The 20,398-nt window shown below is 40.4% G+C and overlaps 3 protein-coding genes across 3 annotated transcripts in view; 2 read left to right on the forward strand and 1 right to left on the reverse strand.

Moving 5' to 3' along the window:
- LOC138006533 (arylsulfatase I-like) overlaps window positions 1-4,569 on the forward strand; it is a 14,178-nt gene extending 9,609 nt beyond the window's left edge. The window contains exons 5-10 of the mRNA XM_068852921.1: window positions 130-276; window positions 959-1,129; window positions 1,453-1,622; window positions 2,541-2,796; window positions 3,064-3,313; window positions 3,758-4,569. Coding sequence (XP_068709022.1) covers window positions 130-276; window positions 959-1,129; window positions 1,453-1,622; window positions 2,541-2,796; window positions 3,064-3,313; window positions 3,758-4,476 — 1,713 coding nt within the window. The 3' untranslated portion in view covers window positions 4,477-4,569. The remainder of the gene's footprint in view (window positions 1-129; window positions 277-958; window positions 1,130-1,452; window positions 1,623-2,540; window positions 2,797-3,063; window positions 3,314-3,757) is intronic.
- A 185-nt stretch (window positions 4,570-4,754) lies between these two features.
- Window positions 4,755-20,398, reverse strand: part of LOC138006536 (cytoplasmic dynein 2 intermediate chain 2-like) — a 28,911-nt gene continuing 13,267 nt past the window's right edge. The window contains exons 13-17 of the mRNA XM_068852924.1: window positions 11,527-11,634; window positions 11,069-11,223; window positions 9,647-9,772; window positions 7,705-7,787; window positions 4,755-5,174 (exon numbers count right to left, since the gene is read on the reverse strand). Coding sequence (XP_068709025.1) covers window positions 5,042-5,174; window positions 7,705-7,787; window positions 9,647-9,772; window positions 11,069-11,223; window positions 11,527-11,634 — 605 coding nt within the window. The 3' untranslated portion in view covers window positions 4,755-5,041. The remainder of the gene's footprint in view (window positions 5,175-7,704; window positions 7,788-9,646; window positions 9,773-11,068; window positions 11,224-11,526; window positions 11,635-20,398) is intronic.
- On the forward strand, window positions 17,649-19,494 carry LOC138008458 (melanopsin-B-like). The gene has a single exon (XM_068855789.1). The coding sequence runs from the start codon at window positions 17,652-17,654 to the stop codon at window positions 18,588-18,590; it is 939 nt and encodes a 312-aa protein (XP_068711890.1). The 5' UTR covers window positions 17,649-17,651; the 3' UTR covers window positions 18,591-19,494.

The following is a 20,398-nucleotide window of genomic DNA, read 5'->3' on the forward strand; positions in this document are numbered from 1 at the left end:
ATACTTAATCGGGATATTTACTTTCGTTAGCTACCTTTGGCTTTTCTAAATTCTGAGAATAAACAATGTTGTATTACATGTAAAGTCACACAGTCACTTCGCAAAACTGTGAATGCTATTACCTTTCAGTGGCATTTAGGATTTTTTGAGAAGGAATACACTCCTACCTACCGCGGGTTTGAAACTTACTACGGCTTTTGGAATGGAAAAGAGGACTATTGGGACCATACCTCTCAAGAAGATGTCTGGGGGACAGATCTAAGGAATAACATGAAGGTAAAGTACTGCGGTTCCAGCTTGCTTAGGTATGCGGGAAAAATATACAAACATCCCGTTTTAAATCGATGAGAGCGCAAAGAAAAATAGTGATTGTCCCGTACAAGAAGGCCTTGTCCAAGAAGGACTAAATCTCGAAACGCTAGCTCACAAATCGTTTTTAGCACCGATAAAAGTATCGAAAATATTACTAGACGCATATCTGCGTGAAGTCGGACTTTCCTGATGTCCTGGACCGCCAAATGTAAAAGAAAGGAAAAGTAATACAGAAGGGATGTCGGCTAGATTATTTTTCATTATAAGGTTAGAGTGATGGCAATGATTCTCATTACATTCACTCATAAATTTTCGCTCGTAAAGTGATCTCTCGTAAAGTTCGCGGACCAACCCGTTCCGAAAACGCTCGACCTCTTTTATTGTGGGTCTACGGTGTGTGCATTTGTATGTGTTTTGGGCGTGTCGGACACCACATTCGTATCAGTTACACTTAACGACACCATTTTCATTCAATGCCATGTGTGCAAGTTGGCTTAAACTTCGCGCATGCCCAATGAAAGATGAATCGGCCATTACACACCCATGCCACGTATGCCCTTTGGGTTGCCAGGGTCTTGGGTCTTCTCACGTTTACAGCCGAGAAGATCCTGGGACTGTTTATTGATCAAATCTTTCTTCCCCACAGGCTGTCAAAAATGAAACCGGACATTATGGTACAGAATTGTACACTGAAATAGCTGAGAGGATTATCGAAACCCATAATGCTTCTGAACCACTTTATCTGTATCTGGCACAACAAGGAGTACATTCAGCAAATGAACGCGACCCCCTACAGGCACCGCCAAGACTGCTGGATGTGAGTCAGAATTAAGCCTGTGTTACGTATTTTCGTTTTGCAATTCATTGTTACAATATCGACTCCAAGATCTCTGTTAATTTGTAGACGTACGATCCAAAGCTCACATATTGAGTCTGTTACCTTTCGAAAAGAATTTCAAGTTATTTCAGCCCTGCAATCCATTCTCGACTTCATGGAGTTGGGTGTGCCTCGGGCAATTAAGATGGGTCTCAAATGCGACTTTTTGGTTGTTAAATATTTTAACGTCTTATTTAAGGTTAAAAATTTAAAGCCGCATCTTGGTTCAAAAAGTTAAAACCTTCTGGTCTTTCTTTTTTCAGAAATCTCCCAATTTTTCATCTTTGGACAGGAGAAAATACGCAGCCATGGTGGCTTCTTTAGATGAGTCCGTTGGTAACATAACTAAGGCTTTAAAGAGAAAAGGATTGTATGACAACACTGTCATCGTTTTTACCACCGATAACGGAGGAGCTCCTAGGGGATTCAACTGGTAAGAACGCCTTTTCATTCATTGGATCTTATTTGCGAGCTCTAGTTGTGGATGGTTGGCTGGAGCGCTATCCCTATCACGAATTAGCATATACTAAAAACAGTGGACAGCAATGAAGGCGCGGTCTGAAAGGCCACTCAAACTCCTCAATATCCTTTGCTATTCACCTCTGACGTTGCAGAAATAAATGAGCTAAGAATCAGCTCACTGTTTCAGTATATACTAAAACAACTTTTCAACTCAGTGTCGGTGGCCAGCAGAGGATATCCGCCACTAGCCACCTCCACTTCGGTGAATAGCTGTTATTGGACATTTGCAGGTTAGTGATCGCATGGTACAAACACCGCCATACTGGAACGCAAATTGCGCACTGGGACATCTTAAACGAAGCAAGATAATTTAAATCTTCTTTGTTTTAGATGTCCCAGTGGGTAATTTGCGTCCCAGTATGGCGGTGTTTGTACCATGCGATCACTAAACTGCAAAGGGCCCCTCATCCCATGACTAACTTACTTGGTTTTGATAACAATGGAGAAAGATGCATACTGTTAACGGCGCCATCCGCCGTTTCAACAAACGGATCAGCTTAGCTCTATTGAAGGAAGTGGCTTGTTTCTATGTTAACAGACATGCAGAATCGAACCGCTGAACTTAGCCATGGTGTGTCAGGGCCGCATCTAGGGGGAGGGTGAGGGGGGTGCGCACCCCCTCCCCCTAAGATGACCCGGCTTTCTAATAGAACTGGTATTCTGGAACAAAAAAAACGTCAGCTACCCCATTCCTTAGTGGTGCACCCCCTCCTAACAAAAATCCTGGATTCGCCCCTGTGTGTCGGTCCATCTCGAGTAGACATCGCTGTACCGATATCAATCGAGTCATAACTATGTATTTTCCTCGTTACTCTTTTCTTTCTTTCAGGAATCAAGGCTGTAACTATCCCTTAAAAGGAGGCAAAGACACCTTTTGGGAGGGAGGAGTCCGTGGAGTCGGTTTTGTTCACAGCAATTTGATTTCAAAGAAACGCCGCGTTAGTTATGACTTAATTGATGTCACAGACTGGTTACCAACCTTCTATCATCTGGCCGGAGGTAACGTATCTGCGATCCAAGACAATATTGATGGAATGAATGTGTGGGACACCATTGCGCATGCCGAGAAATCGCCGAGGACTACGGTATGAAAATTTTGCTTAGGTGTCACTACTGCTTTATCTTTGTTACGGTTTTGCTAGAGTTAACATGTGGTAGTGATTGGCTCAAAAATATCGCGCAATTTCCAGGCGGCCAATCAGAGGAAAGAGCGTTTTCCGCGCTCAACACGCTTTCTGTCGTGAATAGGCATGTGCATAATTTTGTTTTGGCTTTGCACTGGCAATTAGCTGAGAACTGCTTTATTATTGAATTTAGATAAGGCTCAATGAGTTAAACATTTTTTTTTTCAGGTTCTCCATAACATTGACCCCATCCGTAAGTTCGCCGCCATTCGCGTGAACCAGTACAAGCTCATCATTAATCAGGACGCTGTGTACGAAACAACGTGGTACCCACGCTACGAAGTCGAGGAAAAACAGGACTCCATGGAAGAGCCCTCAACTCTGCCTGGAGCTGTTATAAAGTGTGGCGAGTGGTCAGAAAGTAACAGCACTCCATGCAATACAACCGTTTTTCCATGTTTGTTTAACGTCGAGCAAGGTACATTACTTGCTCTATTTATCTTCTTGGTTTGTTGTCTTTCTTATTTATTATTAATTTTACAAATTTAAGGGTTGCTGGAACAGGGAGGTCCGTTGTCTTTTCACAAATGGTGTGTGGGTGCTTTTACGACCAAATGTTTGGAGATGAAGTATAAAGTTTATGGTTCATCTTTCTTTCCAGATTATTTGTTGATATCATTACAAAAGCAGCCCTTTCCTTTTCCCTTCCTTATTTTAAGACACAGAATAATGGTTTACGTCCTCCCCCGCATTCGTATCTTCAATAGATGAGGTAACAGAGTAAAGTTAAACAAGTTGTGAGTGCTGTTTTCCACCCTGGACGAGGAAATGCCCTGGTAGGAAAATTGTGGTGAGGCGAAATGTTCGTCAAGTTGCGTACAAGTTCAAGAAATGCAAATAAATGCTTCCTTTTGTCTTTCAGATCCTTGTGAACGCAATAATCTAGCATTCTCCCATCTTGACAGAGTCGAACAATTAATCAAAAAACTTATCGACTACCAGGAGAAAGCTCTTCCTGTGTGGTTCCCTGAGAGAGACCCCAGTGCAAACCCAGACGAGCACCATGGATACTGGGGCCCTTGGATGACATCAAAAGCTAACTCGGCTATTTTGCGAAAAGTTATTGATAGCATACCTGAGGGAACCGTCGAGAAAAAGCACCATCATCCCAGACAGAATATCAGTCATGGCGGAAAAATTGGGAAAGTATTCAGCACTCACGCAGTACACGACGAAGAGGTCTATGAAATGCTGAAAGATATCCTCCATTTAGCAAAAACCAGGAAGAAAGGACATATTCCGAAAGGCAACAGCCTACCTAAGAGGGAATCACTAGCGATGCTATACGACAAGATGAAGGAAAAGACTAAAGTTGACAAGTTGATGCACAAGCTGCAAATGATAAAGAAAGGTCGAGCAGCGAAGAGGAAAGGTCTAAGGTCAAAGAAACATGACTCTAATGCCAAGGCGCATCGCTCGTCTTACGCTTACTCGAAGTTGAGGCACAATAAAGGTCGAAAGGATTACAAAAATGGCACAAAGAGAACTCGAGTACAAAATTTTATGGTCGGGGTAGAAGAGAGATATCACAGTTCCAGTAGCAGCATATTAGAGAACAAGGAGGATACAGAAGAGACATGATGAAAGCTCGGACACTAAAAAGGTTGAACAAAGTGATTTCGAAACTGGCGAGAAGTCAACGAACGAAGACAACAAGTATTCGAAAAATGACGCTGAAAGCGGAGACAACAGGTCAAGGGAGGCAGGAGATAATACTATGGAAACATCGGTAAAGGGATCTGGGAACGAACTTCATGGAGACGAGGATGTCGTCGATGATTCAAATGGTCGATTATTGTGAGGAAAAAATACGGAAACAGAATTACAAGCCCTTTAAAATCTTGACATTTTTATTTTGTCTTCTTTACTCCTTTAGCTAGCTGTATACCCAGGGTCCTGTCTGCCTGAGGCCAGTCACCTCCAGAGTATTATTCATCTGACAGACAAAAGAACGAAGAGGGCTAGAAATTTGAATGACATTTTCGATCGGTCAGAGTCGCAAGTCAAGGAGATCCACTCATCCTCAACTACACTGAGGAATAAACGTTAGCCTCCAACCATCAAGGGCTAACTTCGTTGCCGCGACTCTTCTCCACAAGCCCAACTGGTGCTCTCGGAAGGGAAAAAGTTGATCAATGACAGATCTTCATTCTGTCTGTGCATCACTTGCTATCGCTGCCAAGAATTCTTCCTCCCGAGCACTCTGGTTAATTAAATCATCACTGAGGCGCCATATTTTGATTCGTCCTTGGGAATCTCCTGTGGCGACTATCTGCTTTCTGGAAACGGACAAAAACTTGATGAATGTTTTTCCTCCATCCCAAAACTTTAATACAACGGCGTATCGATTCTTTGATTGCACTCCTGCGATAAGACGGGCCATGTTGGTGCCAAAACAATAGAAAAATGTAGCACACGATTTCCATAATAATAGAGTCAAATAGACCTTTTTGCAGATACGGCGGCCATTTTGATTTCTATTGTTTCGAAAGACATTATGGGATGCTCATTTGCCCCCTGGGCATCCCATAATAGCTATTTGAAACAACAGAAATCAAAATGGCCGCTGTATCTGCAAAAAGGTCTATTCCAAAAAGACGTTTTCGCTATTGCTCTTTCCCCACCAACATGGCGGCCGTAACATCAGGTGCAATCAAAGAATTGTAGTGTCAAGAGTCAAGGTAACGACAATGTAGTTTGCTTTATCGGGACTTCGTTGAATTTATTTGTTTTCCTCACAATTTTCTGACGTGGGTTCAAGATTTGACTGCGGTATTGGCCATTTCAACAAAGTTGAAGAATAAAAAAGTGACTGTTGTTTGCACCAGCTGTCAAAACTTCGTTAAATTTTATTAGGCAGAGAACCGGAAAAAAAATGTAATAAGATGCATGCCGCACGCACAGCGCGATTTTAGTGTTTCATGGCCACGGCAAAGCCACGTTGCCGTCGCTGCGACACGTCGCGGGGACAAGTAGCCCGCAGCAATTCGCCTCGTGTGACATTTGAATTCTTACGACTGATCACAGCGACAGAATTAGCGAAAGCAGCATTGTCGCACTGTGTGTACACGTCCAGCAACAAGTCGCTGCGACAAAATGTCAATGAACCAATGAAAGAACGTCATATGGTCCGCCAAATTGAATAAGAAAACTAGTTCACATTCCCCCTCATACGAGATCACTGCGTGTGCACCGAACAGGTGTGGTGTAGCAGCAACTTGTTTTGCAAGTAGTACACACTGAGCGACTTGTCGCCTAGTGTGTCTCGGTCTTTAAAGAGGTTAAAGCAAGGAGGACTAAGACGGCTTCAAGATAAACAAAGGTACTTGTTCTTGCAACATTTTCTTTACCGTTCTCCCCCTGACAACGACGTCCAGTCACCAAATTAAGGGAGTTTAAGAAACGACGACGGCTACAGCAACGAGAACGCCACAAAACAATGATATAATTGGTTAAAAGAGGAAAAAATACTCGTGCGGCAAGCATTTTAGCACATCTTTTTGTAGTACATTGCACAACAACGACGTAAAACCTTTGAAACCCCTTATTTATTTTTCGCATCATTCGCCAACTTTGTATGCCGTGAACAAGATGGAACAATGCAAAGTTATATTTCGTCGACGTCGCCGTCGTAGATTTTTAATATTTAGGAGCTTTAGCAATGGGTTTGATGAACAGAAACAGTGTTCTACATACAGTAGCCACATTGGTGCAGAACAGTGCGCATGCCCCCACCCTGTGAGCAGAGCCTTCTTTTGCCTGAATCGCGTCAACTCTTTGAAGCCGCCGCAGCCCGAACTTCTGGACTAGTCATTCTTGTTTTCTCTCTTTAGACTGGTTTTTCCAGTGCGAGAATCCATTTAGTGATACAACCAATGTTTATGATTGAGCCCGCTGTACCATAAAAAAATCAAGATGGCGGCGAAAACAATTTACCTTTCTTGCCAAACATCCACACGGTTCACATCAATTTTATTCCTGAAAAGTTGTACACCCTTTCTACGGGTCGCACGACTCACAATTTTACGACTTGGAATAATCGCAAAATGATTTCAATAACGTCCAGTAACCGTATATTTTCAGATGACTATTTTGGAGCCATCGTTGTCCTTGCTAAAGCTCCCTCACAGGGAATTAAAGCTACGATAGAGGTAACTCGAAGAGAACGTCACTTCAAAATACAACTGAACACTGTAGCAAATATTCCGCGATTTTTCCATCTCGTCGATGTAGTACCATGAGCTGAGCAAAGTATCCTACAACTGGTTTTGAAGTTGAGGTGCAGAATTCAATGTTACATGCTCACTTTGTCGTCAAAACCTTTATTTCACGTTGTTTCGTGGTAGAGTAATTCAAGGAAATGACGGTCTAAAATGCGTGAGGCACGCCGGATTATCTTCTCTTTTCAACCAATAATAGTTTAAACAACGACAACGGCAGTCTGGAAGAAATCACCACTTTCAAAAAAATAATTTCTCGCGCTATTGTTAATATTTCACGATTTCGTCTGTTTTACGCAGCGAAATAATCTGACCTGGATCGGGGCGAACGGTTTCAAAGAAAAGATTGAGAATGAAAGCTCGCGCTGTCGTCAAAACTTTAAATGTCATTATTTCACAATGCTGTTGAAGAAAATGTCTTAAATTGCACGCCGCGAGTGCAGCACAGTTTGTCACTCATAAAACCGCCTAGTTTCTGGAAGCATCGCCATTGCCGATGCGTCGGCGTTGCTGAAGCTCTCTGATGTCCTCATTTGCCGTTGTCGAAGCTTTACTACTTAAATGATCTTGGAGACGAGAATTAAAATACCTTTGAAGGTTGTATTCCAGCGAATAAACCGGCGATTGATCACTTGTAACTTCTAAAGTGACAGATGGGTTGATACGGTTTACCTTAAAAATAATGTCAGTAGATAACTCTCTGATATGTCATTAAAAACTCCAAACAAGAACATAATTTTACAAAAACTTAAATCAATGAAAGCTTGTCCCAGATAGTCAAGAATGCAAATCTAGGGAAGGCGGGACAACATCAACACAATTAAAAGCATGATGGCGAAAATGTGAAAGACATATTGAAACTGTGTTTCCAGGCTGAGACGATGCGACAGAATTACCGGTAAAAAATATAGGAACACCGTTTAAAAGCCAATCAGTTTTTTTCTTGTCAGACGCCAAAACATTAGTATCACCAAACTAGTGGACTAAAGCAAATCCAGCATTTTGATTGGCTACACTACTAGAGGACTATTAGTAACAGTCCTCGAGTAGCGAAAAGCGTGACGCTTTCTTTCGTTCGTTCAAATAAATATTTCTTCAGCTTTTATTTGCTAACTTTGCTATTGCCTTTTCTGTCCGACTAGTTGGGTGATACTAAAACAATTAGACCCTTCGCCCTCAGGGGCCACGGGTCAATAGCCCATTCGGCTTCGCCTCAAGGGCTATTGATCCGTAGTCCTTGCGGGCGAAGGGTCTGATTGTTAAATAAGTGCGCAGCGGAGCCAAACAATATTTCGCGCAGAGCAGCAAAGCCTGGGTAATGCAAAAATAAATGTTTAGCATCTTCAGTTGGAGCATTACAAAAATTACACGCAAATAAAACAGCACAATTAACCTTGGTAAGGTCACTATTTAAAGCCCTCAAATTAAGCCTTAGGCGAGTATGATGAATCGACGTCGTACGGTCCCCAACAAAAAAATAAATAATTACGGAGTGGAGAATTAAAAAAATTTGGAAAGACTTCTCTTAAACGCGGAGAAAGTAGAGGACATGCCAACCTCAAAAGGATGACCATTCCACAAACAAATAGTTAAAAAAAGAAAAGATCTTTTATATCATTCAGTACGAGCAAAAGTCAAAGAAATATCGTTAGCAGAACGAAGATGATAGTTAGGTCCCTCACTAACAAAAGGAGGACAAAGACTACACAGAGTCATGCGACATAATAGGCCAGTTTCGTATTCTCACAGCTGGACTGGATCTAGCATGAAATGGAGGCTAATGCGGGCAAATTAATTTGCTTTGAAAAGATTTTCCCGCATTAGCCTCCATTTCATGCTAGATCCAGTCCAGCCGTGAGAATTCGAAAATGGTCTATTGTAAAGTAGCCTGAGCAAATTCAATTGTTCCGCTATACTACTGCTACGCCGGGACAAAAAATTGTCAAAATGGCTCTCTCTATATTGTAATGAACTTGAGAGTAAGCGCCAAGCTGTCACGTAACCTGAGTATCAGCCCGTCCTAAGGGGTAGAAAAGCCAAATACTCAGGCTAGTTCTCACGAGTCTCCTATAGCTATAGCTCAGTAGTAAAGCATACGAAGTAGTAATCGGAAGGTCGTCGGTTCGACTCGGATCACTCGGATCACTCGGATTCTTTTCTGAGTATCCCCGAGTCGCCGAGTCATCCAATCTGTCACCTACTTCACTTGAACCTAGTTAAATCACCTGACTCCCACGAGTCTCCTACAGCTTGGTGGCAGAGTATCGGCCGAACTAGTAATCGGGAAGTCGTAGGTTCGACTTCTGCAAAGGAGCACCCGGATTTTTTCCGACTATTCCCGAGTCATCATCGGACAAATCGTCTCTTCAACTAGGATGATCTTGATTCGATAATAAAAAACACCGCATAAAGAGTTATAACAAGGCAATAAAACAATTCGTATAACCATTCCGCCAGCTTCCCAGGCCAGAAAAAAATGATATGGCTATTTATAAAAACAATGGAAAAGGAGACAAGCGTTGAAGTCTCACCTTCAAATCATAAATAAGTAGTCGGCCATCAGCTGTAACCGCTGAAAACACCAAAGGCCGCGAAGGGGACCATCGCACCCGAAACAAGTACCCTGCTCCGGGTTCAACTGAGAAAAGAGGTTTGGACTGAAATTACAACAGGGTTGCAAAATTAGTATAGAACCGGAAAACTGAGAAGAGAGAAATCACCTTTGTAAAGGAATTTGTACAAAGAGGCTCCCTCCATCTTTTCCCAGCTTATAGCTTGCTGCTTCCTGACTGTTAACCAAAGGAGCAGGCGTAGCTCAGTTAATTAGTGCCCAGTTCCCTCAGTGGCTGTCCTCTGATCCGTGTAGCTGGGCTTAGCTACATAATTCCCGAAAAATTGTCTAAAATTCTTTACGGAATTTTCCAAACAAAAGCTCTGACTGAAAATTCTTTTAGAAATGTCTAAAATTCTCCAAAAGCTCTCTAAAATTCCCGAAAATTCTTATAAATTTCGTTTCTTATAGTGCAAAGTCTGCCATATTTGCTATCAAGCAAAGATCCCAATTCCGAAACTACGGTGAGAAAACGCTGCTTAGATGCACTGTAGGACCCCTTTTGGTGAATAACCGCTGATAAGGAATGGATATGAACGGACTGACCCCTATCTTGGTAGGTTGCCTGTGAAAAGTTTCCAACATGTCAGGTCAAAGTTGAAATCGCTCTAAAATTCTCGAAATTGTCAATTTTTTTCTAAAATTCCCGAGAGTTTCTAAAATTCTTTTTAACGTCTAATATTCCCCAAAAAATCCCGGAGTCATGTAGCTAAGCCTACGTGTAGCTATAGCCTTTATGAATATTCGTAAAACGGAGCACTGACAGAGGGAGGGGGTGGGGGTAAAGGGCGCACCTTCGGCTTCCGATGATACCAGCCTCGTACCTGAAGGAACTACCGACGTTAAAAAATTAAAGTGACTTTACCTGTTTTTATTCGACGTTTTGACAAGTACAGGAGCATTAAAATGTGAATCTTTCATCCTCTATTTCTACTCTGAAAAGGCTCTCACCAATTTATTTCGATTCTACAACACTTCGTTCACATTGCACGAGAATAATCGCGAAAGACTAAGATAGCGCAGAGTTTTCGGCGAGGACCCCAATATAACAACGCCAGCGAGAACGACAATTAGCATTTCGCGATATCTTCAATTTCGTCCAACAAGCCAATGAGCCAATGGATTAGTACCAACGATCTCGAAGTAAAGATAGAAAGTGAGACTACTCTGTGCTCACGTTGTAGTTAAAACCTTACATTTGGTTACATGTAATTCCGCAAAGAAATATACGTGCTGCCCGATTATTTCTCCTTCTTAAATCAATCATGGCATTGCCGGTGCCATAACCGTCTTTGTTGTTAAGACTCCGTAATGTAAATAACAAAGACTCAAAACATCAAACCTGCAACATGGAGTACAATCTGACGGATGCATCGGTACCACACGTAAGGAAAATATTCCTGTGATAAGGCGAGCAATCCACAGAAAAGACAGGCCCAAAATGAGGAGAGAAGGCAAATGTCACTGGAGATCGCAGTGGTACTGAACTGTGTGTGTCTGTAAAAGAAAGTGAACACTATCACTTATTTAAGGTTTGGCGTTAGTATATCCGAGTTTTGAAGCGCGAGAAAAGTTTGGACAGTACTCCACTACAAGCTCCTTAAGTGCTCTTCAAACTTCGCAAGTGCTAGAGAATGTCGTCTTCGCAAAGCAAAGAACATATCGAGTTTATTCATGTCATCACCGTAAACGAAAACAGTATGGAACAGGCCCTCGTACACTGACTTCGCAAACTATGTTATAAAAAAGTTCGTCCGAACAAGAGTAAAATTCCATTAGGAATGAGAAAAGAATACATACTTGTCAGCGGTGGTCCCCTTGAGGTCATGGAGCACTTAAACACTCCCCCTGCCTCTGATCCCAGGATGAAAAGACTGCGATCTTCGTGAGAAAACGACAAACTGGTCACTGTAAACAAGATAAATACAAGTGACAATGAGAAATGAAGGTGAAGAGGATGAAGTGATTGACGCCGGAAATGTATTACTGAGAAGCAAAAACCACACGAAGTAATTGCAGAAGCTCATGACCATGAAGCGTTTAACTCTGGATCATAGCTGGATTTTCTTGAGTTCAAAAATTCCTTATTTGAATTGGGCACAAAATTGGTGTCCTAAAATCCCAGATTTGTTCCAAGGAAAAGAGTTGCAAGTTACACGCTTCAAGGTACCGTGCTTCTGGTAATTGTTTTGGCCACTCACAACAAACCACCGCAAATTTCTTCGTCTTTAATAATTTGTATCTAGTAAATTCCAGCATTCAGACTTAAGCTTACAGTGTCCCTAACCTCACTTTTTTTAAATCCGCAAAATCAAAATGCCAGTGCCACAAGAAATGTATTTTACATTGACTAGTTGCGATTTCGCTTCAAAAAGCAGAATTAGTTGCACAGGGGTCATCCACTAGATTAGCCTTTGCTATTTGGATGATCCCAACTCGCTCTCTATTTTGTTATTACACCTTAGCTATACTTTCTTTTGCTGCCTATATAAATTTCACCTATAATTTTTTATATCATGTGAAACTGAGCTGAGGTAAATAAATCATCTATACATCTATACATCACAAAGTTGACACAATTGGCTGTCGCTTGTGCCCGACACGGCCGAGCTGGCGAGAGGCATGGGTCTATCCAGACATATACGGATGACCTTCTCTTCAAGCGCCCTTTAACACTCCCGCAAATACTACTGGAAATGGCATTAATTGAATAAAAGTCGCCTTACCCCCAATATTTTTTATTTTCCTTATTTTTGTTCGTATTTCCTCATAGAATTCGTGTCCCAAAATCCGGCCCCAGACTCGTTTTATTCCCCCAGATTTGTTCAATTGCCGAAACCAGAGGCTTATATGCTGGGAAAGACCACACAGGAGAACAGGCGAATTACCTGGTGGCAAACAGAAACGAACAGACAAAAAAAGGACTAGACAAATAATTATAGATGGTTTTCACCTGACGTCACAGCAGCCATGTTGGTGAACAGAACAATAGAGAAAAAAGTCTTTTGGGAATTTGTCTTATTATAATGCAAAACATGAGCCATAATTTGCTGTTTTGTGCACCAACATAGCCGTCTCATCACGTGATTGAAAACCATCTATACCATTTCGAATACGTAATTAAACCTAAAGCTAACTATGATATCTTATGAGAAAGAGTTCGAAGGCATTATGAGAGGAATTATGGTTAATTCACGGTTAAACGAATATTTAACAATTATCCTGCGAAACCGCGCGGAATATCGCCTGATACTTAGCCGACGAGGCCGTAGGCCGAGTTGGCTAAAATCAGGCGATATTCCACAAGATTGAGCAGAATAATTGTTTCATTATTCAACACATTGATGACAAAGCTCAATTTTCTACGTTTGTTGGAAAAAAAAAGCTGGAAAAACTATCATTTTTCTCCGCGACACAAAATTCCGTATATCGCAGGATATACGTTGAGTACGCATGACGAAATATTGAGCGCGCTATGACCATATTTGGACATTATCACAATGTGCTGAATAATAATTAACAATTATTCCATGAGCGCGCGTTGGATATGAGATGATAGATAGCCAACGAGGCGCGTAGCGCCGAGTGGGCTATAATCATCTCATATCCAACAAGCGCGAGTGGAATAATTGTTTTATTAAAAACGCCCCCAAAATATAGAAAATTAGACTACAATAAAAATAAAGAGGCCCAAAAAATCGCGCATATGCTTGCCGTGTTTGTAGATCATGGTATAGTGGCTCATAACCCATGATGGCTTAGCCAATCAAAACTCTCGAATTGCATTATCCAATGATCCAGTTTTTAATAATATATGATAGTTTACAAGAACTGCAAATAATCTCTGAGTTTACGATTACAGTTTGAAAGATTGAGAGAACTGCGCAACGAGAGAGGAATATCATTCCAAATACGGGGACCCTGTACCCCTAAAGAGAAAGAGTATTTATGAGTATGGAGATGCAAGTTGTCTTTCTGCCTTCTAAAATATTGATGACAATCAGAATAAAGTTTTAAGAGAGACAAGAGAGGAATGGGCAAGAGCTTTTGCATATGAAGGAAACAACACGATTTCTTCCTCAAATGAAGGATAATTCCTTCATTGTCAGTTTGCTCCAAAAGAAGTATTATCCTCCGTTAAGATTACTCTGTCCCAGAACTTGTGGTAGCAGATAAAAATTAAAAAAAAGTAAAAGTAGTCCCTGGACAGGATTTGAACCCGGAACACTCACTTTAAAAGAACTGTTCTTATCCACTTAACCACTAAAGATCAACTGACTGATTAAGTGTGCCGATTATTTACCAAAACTAATTAGAATATATATAAAAACATTGCTGAATAATGGTTAAGTCTAAGCAACCGACATTTTTCACTGTGTCAGCTTGCTTCTTAGCGGGTGTTAATACACGTTTACAGCGACATTTGGAAGAAAAAATATTGACATTTAAATAAAAAATGACATCGCCTCAGTAAGTGATGTGGTAGTCTAGTGGTTAAGTGAAGGCGTTATTAATCAAACGTTCCCTGGTTCGAGTCCTGCGAGTCCAGACATTGGGGTTCGACCTTTAAAAGAAATATGTTAATTTCCCCATGATTCCTACCAAGCTTTAAGTGTCCACGTTGAAGTCCTGAATTTTTCAGGCTTCTCCACGCAATTGCTAAAACTGCGTCCACAACTACGAGGGTCATAGCTTTACTGAACACTCCACTTGGAGCAGACTCACTGACAATTAAGTATATTCCTTCAATTGAGGGAGAGACTTAGTTGGAAGGAAAACGAAACAAGAAACTAGTAGGTGCTTATAAATGTCGAATATAGTTAGAATGTTTAATGTGCTAAATAGAGGGTAGGTATGCGCACGTGGGGGAGAGTGAGTAATGATTCTTAGGACTTTCTTTTAGAGACGAAAGACTGGTTGTAGTAGACAAGAGGGATAACATAAAGTCATCTTAAACTCCCTTTTCAAAAATTGCGCTGTCTAACAATTTAGCACCGCCAGAAGGCTTCGGCTCCCCGGGTTTCTTGCAGAAAACACTTAAATGCCCAAGTTCTCCGTACTACAAAAGAAAAATAGAACGAGTCAAAAAGTGCGCTTTTGAAACGCCCGATGATAAGACTAATGAGCAAGTTCGATCCTCCGTAGATCTAGGGGTCAAGGCGCAGCCTGAGCGAGTAGGACACAAATCCATCTAGCAGTAAAAGTTTAGTCTCGTTAGTAGCGTTCGACCCACAGGAAGAACAAACTGCTAATTACACACTTATATACCAATAGCACCACATCCCTTAAGAACAACGCGTCATTGCATTGGTAGCGTGCAGAAAACAAATATTTGCTGAACTGTGTACCGCAGATATTTTAATATTCCAGAATTCTGTTACATGGTAAGAAACAATCTAATTCCTTATTATGACTGTATGAGAAGGCTCAGACTTGCAATTATCATGTTTTAATTTGATCCATAGTAACTCAACATAAACTTAATTCGTGAACGACATTTCTGAGCAAATTTTATTTTCTTTGTATATGTACTTGCAAACAACAAAATACATTGGAAAAATTGCTCGACCTGAAGCAAGATCTTCTGTCATACATGTCAATAGCTTTGGATATAACAAGCTTCAATTTACGACCATTACTTTTCAGGGTGTCAAAGGGTTCGTGATAGATAATGGATTGATGTGAAAAATACAAGACCTTTAAAATAAATCTTGGGCCACTGAATCTCGATGTATAGGATTTCCAAAATTCGGAAACGTCTTAGCGGTGCTATGGGGTTGCAAAATTCGAAAACCTTTTTGGCGTAGTTAGGGGATTTCGAAATTCAGAAACGTCTTGGCGTTTCTATGGGGTTCCAAAATTCGGAAACGTTCTGCCATAGTTAAGGGCTTTCGAGATTCGGAAACGTCATGGTGTTTCTATGCGGTTCCAAAATGGGCTTCTGACAAGATCTTCTGTCATACATGTCAATAGCTTTGCCCATAACTTGTTTCCATTTACGACCATTATTTTTGAGGGTGTCAAAAGGTTCGTGATAGATCATGGATTGGTGTGAAAAACACAACAATTTTACGCGGAATTTGAAGATCGCTCCTTTATGCAAGAGAGAAGTTTCCATATTAAGGACGGGGCCTACTAATTCAAAGGTATTTTTGCGCGGTTTACTGAATATGCGGGGAAAGCGGATCTTAACAAGTGTTCTTGAAATCCAAAAAGAAAATTGACAGTAACCACGCATTTTTCGAAGATAATTAATCAACAATGTTTGTAAAAACCCTTAAAATACAAGGCAATGTATGGCGTTTTTTCCAAATTGAAGCTTAATTATCTCTGAAAAATGAGTGGTTACCCCCAATTCTTTTTGGATACCAAGAGCACTTGCTAAGTTATGCTTTCTCTGCATAGTTTGAATCGCGCAAAAGTATTCCTGTATTAATGAGCACCACCCATAGGAAATCCGAGTATCTGGAGATGCGCAGAACGTATGCGCAATAACAATAGTGTGCACCGTCCTTAACTCGGAATCTCAAAATCAAGCCAAAAATGGAAGATGGAATTCTTATTTTACTCGGAAGCCCCAATTTTCTCAGCAGAAACGAGTGGTTTCACCTTTTTTTGAACTTCCACTAAACAATGCAGATTTTCTAAATTCGGAACCCCCTTCCCAAGTCTCGGAAGCCCGTAACAATGCCAGCATGTTTCTGAATTTTGGAACCCCGTAACAACGCCAAGATGTTTCCGAGTATCAGAACCCCGTAACAACGCCAAGACGTTTCCGAATTTCGAAATCCCCTGACGACGCTAAAACCTGTCCGAATTTTGGAAGCCCATAGAAACACCAAGGCGTTTCCGGCGAATTTCGAAATCCCGTAACTTCGCCATAAAGGTTTTCGAATTTCGCAACCCCATAGCAACGCCAAGACGTTTCCAAATTTCGGAAATCCTAGCAAAAGAAATCCTATACATCGAGATTCAATGGCCCAAGATTTATTTTAAGGATGACGCATACATTTTTTGGCCAGATTTTACCGTTTTTTTTTTGCAGTGTTTAAAATTTGGTTGAAATTAACTATTCTGACTGAGAGTGCAGTTTTACACGTGAAATTAAGCGATTTTTGTCTTGAATTTAAGGAATTGGTCTGAACCTTTCAAACATTAACACCACAATTTAGTTTGGAACGAGTTTTGAGGGCCATATTAAATTCAAATGTTCCAAAATAGCAACACTATGTTTCGACCAGTTATGTCCTGACTGATCTAAAAAATCGTCCCCTGCCAGTCACGAATGAAATTTTTTAAATACTGATATGATTCTTCCCTAATATATATAATGATAAAATCCCGACTTTTTTAGAGGGTGGTTTGGTGGTTTGCGTATGTGTGTTGTTCAGTTGTGAACGGGAGGTGGTGACTGTTTAACTCTAGTAAACAGATGAAGAATGAAACGAAGTGACTCGGTTGTATTCTGAAAAATGATCCCATGCAGTGCTTCCAAAAAAGTGAAAAATAAACGATGACCATCTCACAGATAATATTGTCTCTTTCAAAGGGAAGTTGCTTTCGGAGAATTTTACTGGAATCAAACTTCATCGATTCCTACTTAAATGCTTAAGAAACACAAAAACAACCACGATTAAAAGGCAGGTGATTCTCTTTTTAGAGTTTCTCGTTAGTGAAGAGAACATCCTGTCGTATTTTCCATCAACATTAAAACGGGAAAAAGACTAATCAACTTTTAAGACATTTTGCTTTCCTTCCTATTCGATGCAAAAACTGATTACTTCCGAAGTTTTATTATTTCGGTGCTTTTGGCAGACAAACTGCCAGTAGTGTCAGTATACTTTCTACACTTTCCGATTAAATGAAAGCTTTGTAATGACTAAATATAAAGACTGTCGCCACTCAGGACGATTCGATTCACAGCGATGGACCCACTTCACGTATGGAAAACAGTCTTCGTGGTTATCTATTTCATCGTGAGCATCGTCGGAACTTTTTCAAACAGCTTAGTAGTTTATATAATCCGCAAAAATATAAAGCGCCTTCCAGCAAGTAGTTATTTGATCATCAGTATGGTGTTTAGCAATCTCTTATCTTGCTCTGTGCCCGTTCCATTCTCAATTGCTGTATATTATCAGCAATCGTGGCCATTTGGAATGGCAGGATGCCGTTCACACGCCTTTATGATATTTTTTCTTGGACTTGTGACCATTACACATCTTACAATTATTGCAGTGGAAAAGTACTTGACCATCAACCGATCACTTTCGAAGCACTCTTACTTCACCAAGAAACAAATAGGGCAGCTTATCCTGGCCTGCTGGATCTACTCATTAGCCTTCAGCCTGGCGCCATTACTAGGATGGTCAAAATATGGAATGGAGGGAACCAACTTCGCATGCTCAATTCAATGGAATTCATCTCTTCCAGGAGATCACGCATACTTTGCTTTAATGTTTTTCGCTTGTTTCTTTTTGCCCGTGGTCTCTATCGCGTTTTGTTACTACAAGATCCACAAAGTTTCTAAACACATTGTAGAGAGAACTATGTCCTATGGCGAGACTATGAATACTGCTCTTTTGCGGAAGCATCGTAGGGCAGCAATGTATTTTTCAAGCGTTATCATTGCCTACCTAATCTCCTGGTCTCCGTATGCTGTGGTCTCAATCCTCGCAATTTTCAAGGTAAAGATACACCCTCTTGTCCCAACTTGTTGCGGTGTGTTCGCCAAAATCTCTTTTCTGCTTAATCCTGTCACGTATGTTGCTTTTTCTTCAAACTTTCGACGACATCTTATGAAAGCGTTTACAAACTCGAGCCGAAAGCGATTGACATTGAAATTAAGACGAAAGGAACTTCAATAACAATTGCCGTATAATTAAACTTTCTTACAGCCCCATGCCCAGCAAAGCTTTGCTTGAACAAGCCAAACACTATTTCCTTAGGTTCTGGATTGAAACCAGTATTGTTTGTGGCATTAAACCACCCCACCACTTGACGAGTAAAAGACGAAGTGAATTGACAGTCAAGAAGTGTGGTCTATGGAATCTGATTCACCGCAATACAAGCAGTCACTTTCACTTTTAATTCCAAATCTTTTCAATTCCTTTTTGGTCACTACAATTCGGTGAAGAAGTTTAAATTTAAATTCTCTTAACTTAGTTTCCTTACATGTTTTATATGACATCTTAAAAGATTCTCCCCATGAGGCACTGCCAATTGGAAGTATTTTACTCCAACGCTGTAAGCCAGCTGGAGTTGACTGGTGTAGTTTAAAATTCAAGAGCCGATAAAAATCTCGACATTTTAATTTCTCTAACTTTAACACTATGTTCTCATCTAGCATAAAAGATGGGGCCCCTTGGACAAAACCCTCCACGCTCGTGTTATCCATCTCTCTTACTTTTTTGAGACATAAAGCTTGGTATTGCGCTTAAAACTTGATAGTACTCCAGAAAATTTGATTTACAATTATACTTCGAAAGAAATTCTTGAAAGGTAAGGTAGCGGCCTGATTCATGAAACAGATTATTAACTGAAACAACACCTGAAATAACCACTCCTTAAGAAAAATAGGTTTACCATCTATTAGAATATCCTGGTTGTTAAACAGGAGACTTTCTTTGCTATAATTATAATTATAAAGAGATTTAAGCTTGGAGAAGAAAGAAAGAGCGTCCCCATAAGATTTTGGTAGGCCTACTAAGTATTTTGTATGGTAGTTACACCTTAACAGAAAGCGAAGACTATCACATTTTTGAAAGAAATGCTCAGGAACAGTTTTCCAGTTGCTTTTAGTATTTTGTAGCAGCCTTGGTATCCATGCTAACCTTAATGACTTGAACATTACATCAACATCATCATTCGCAAGCCGCCTTTGTCATATTCTTGATACATAGCATCCCGTTTAATTTTATCTCTTTTATTTTTCCAAAGAAATTTGAAGAGTCTACTTGTTACATTAGCAGGAATATCTGTAGGAACGTTAACTATAGATGCTGAATATATAAAAGACGACAAACCAAGGGATTTTGCAATTAATACCTTGCCATATAGTGTCAAAGCTCTAGAATTCCAAATATCAAGTTTAGACTGCATTTTCTGTATTTTAAGTTTAAAGTTAAGTTGGTTATTTCCTTTCTCATTATAAGATACATAAATTCTCAATATTTTAGTAAGTTCTCGCACCCATTTCATCTCCAGAGCTCTTGTTTTATTGTTTGACCATCTTCCAAGCCACATTGCCTTTTGTTTACCAATATTAAGGTGCAACCCTGAAAATTTACTGAAAATATTAACTTTGTTCAGAACTGCACTAACTGAGTCAAGGTCACGACAAAAGAGATTGGTGTCATCAGCGAACTGGGTCAGCTTGATTTCATTTCCAAAGATAACTATTCCTCTTATATTTGTATCTTGTCGAATATTGTTAGACAGAATTTCGACAGTCAAAATAATTGAATATGGTGAAAGAGGGCATCCTTGTCTCACTCCTCTTAAAGGCTTAAACCAACTTGTCAAATATCCATTGTTCATAACTGCACTCTCTATATCCTTATGAAACAATTGAATCCACTTAACAATTCCCTCACCGAAATTATACCCCTCTAAAGCTGACTGAATACAGGACCACTCAAGGGAATCAAAAGCTTTCTGAAAGTCTACCGAGATT

Source organism: Montipora foliosa, chromosome 6 (genome assembly GCF_036669935.1).
Source record: "Montipora foliosa isolate CH-2021 chromosome 6, ASM3666993v2, whole genome shotgun sequence".
NCBI lineage: Eukaryota > Metazoa > Cnidaria > Anthozoa > Scleractinia > Acroporidae > Montipora > Montipora foliosa.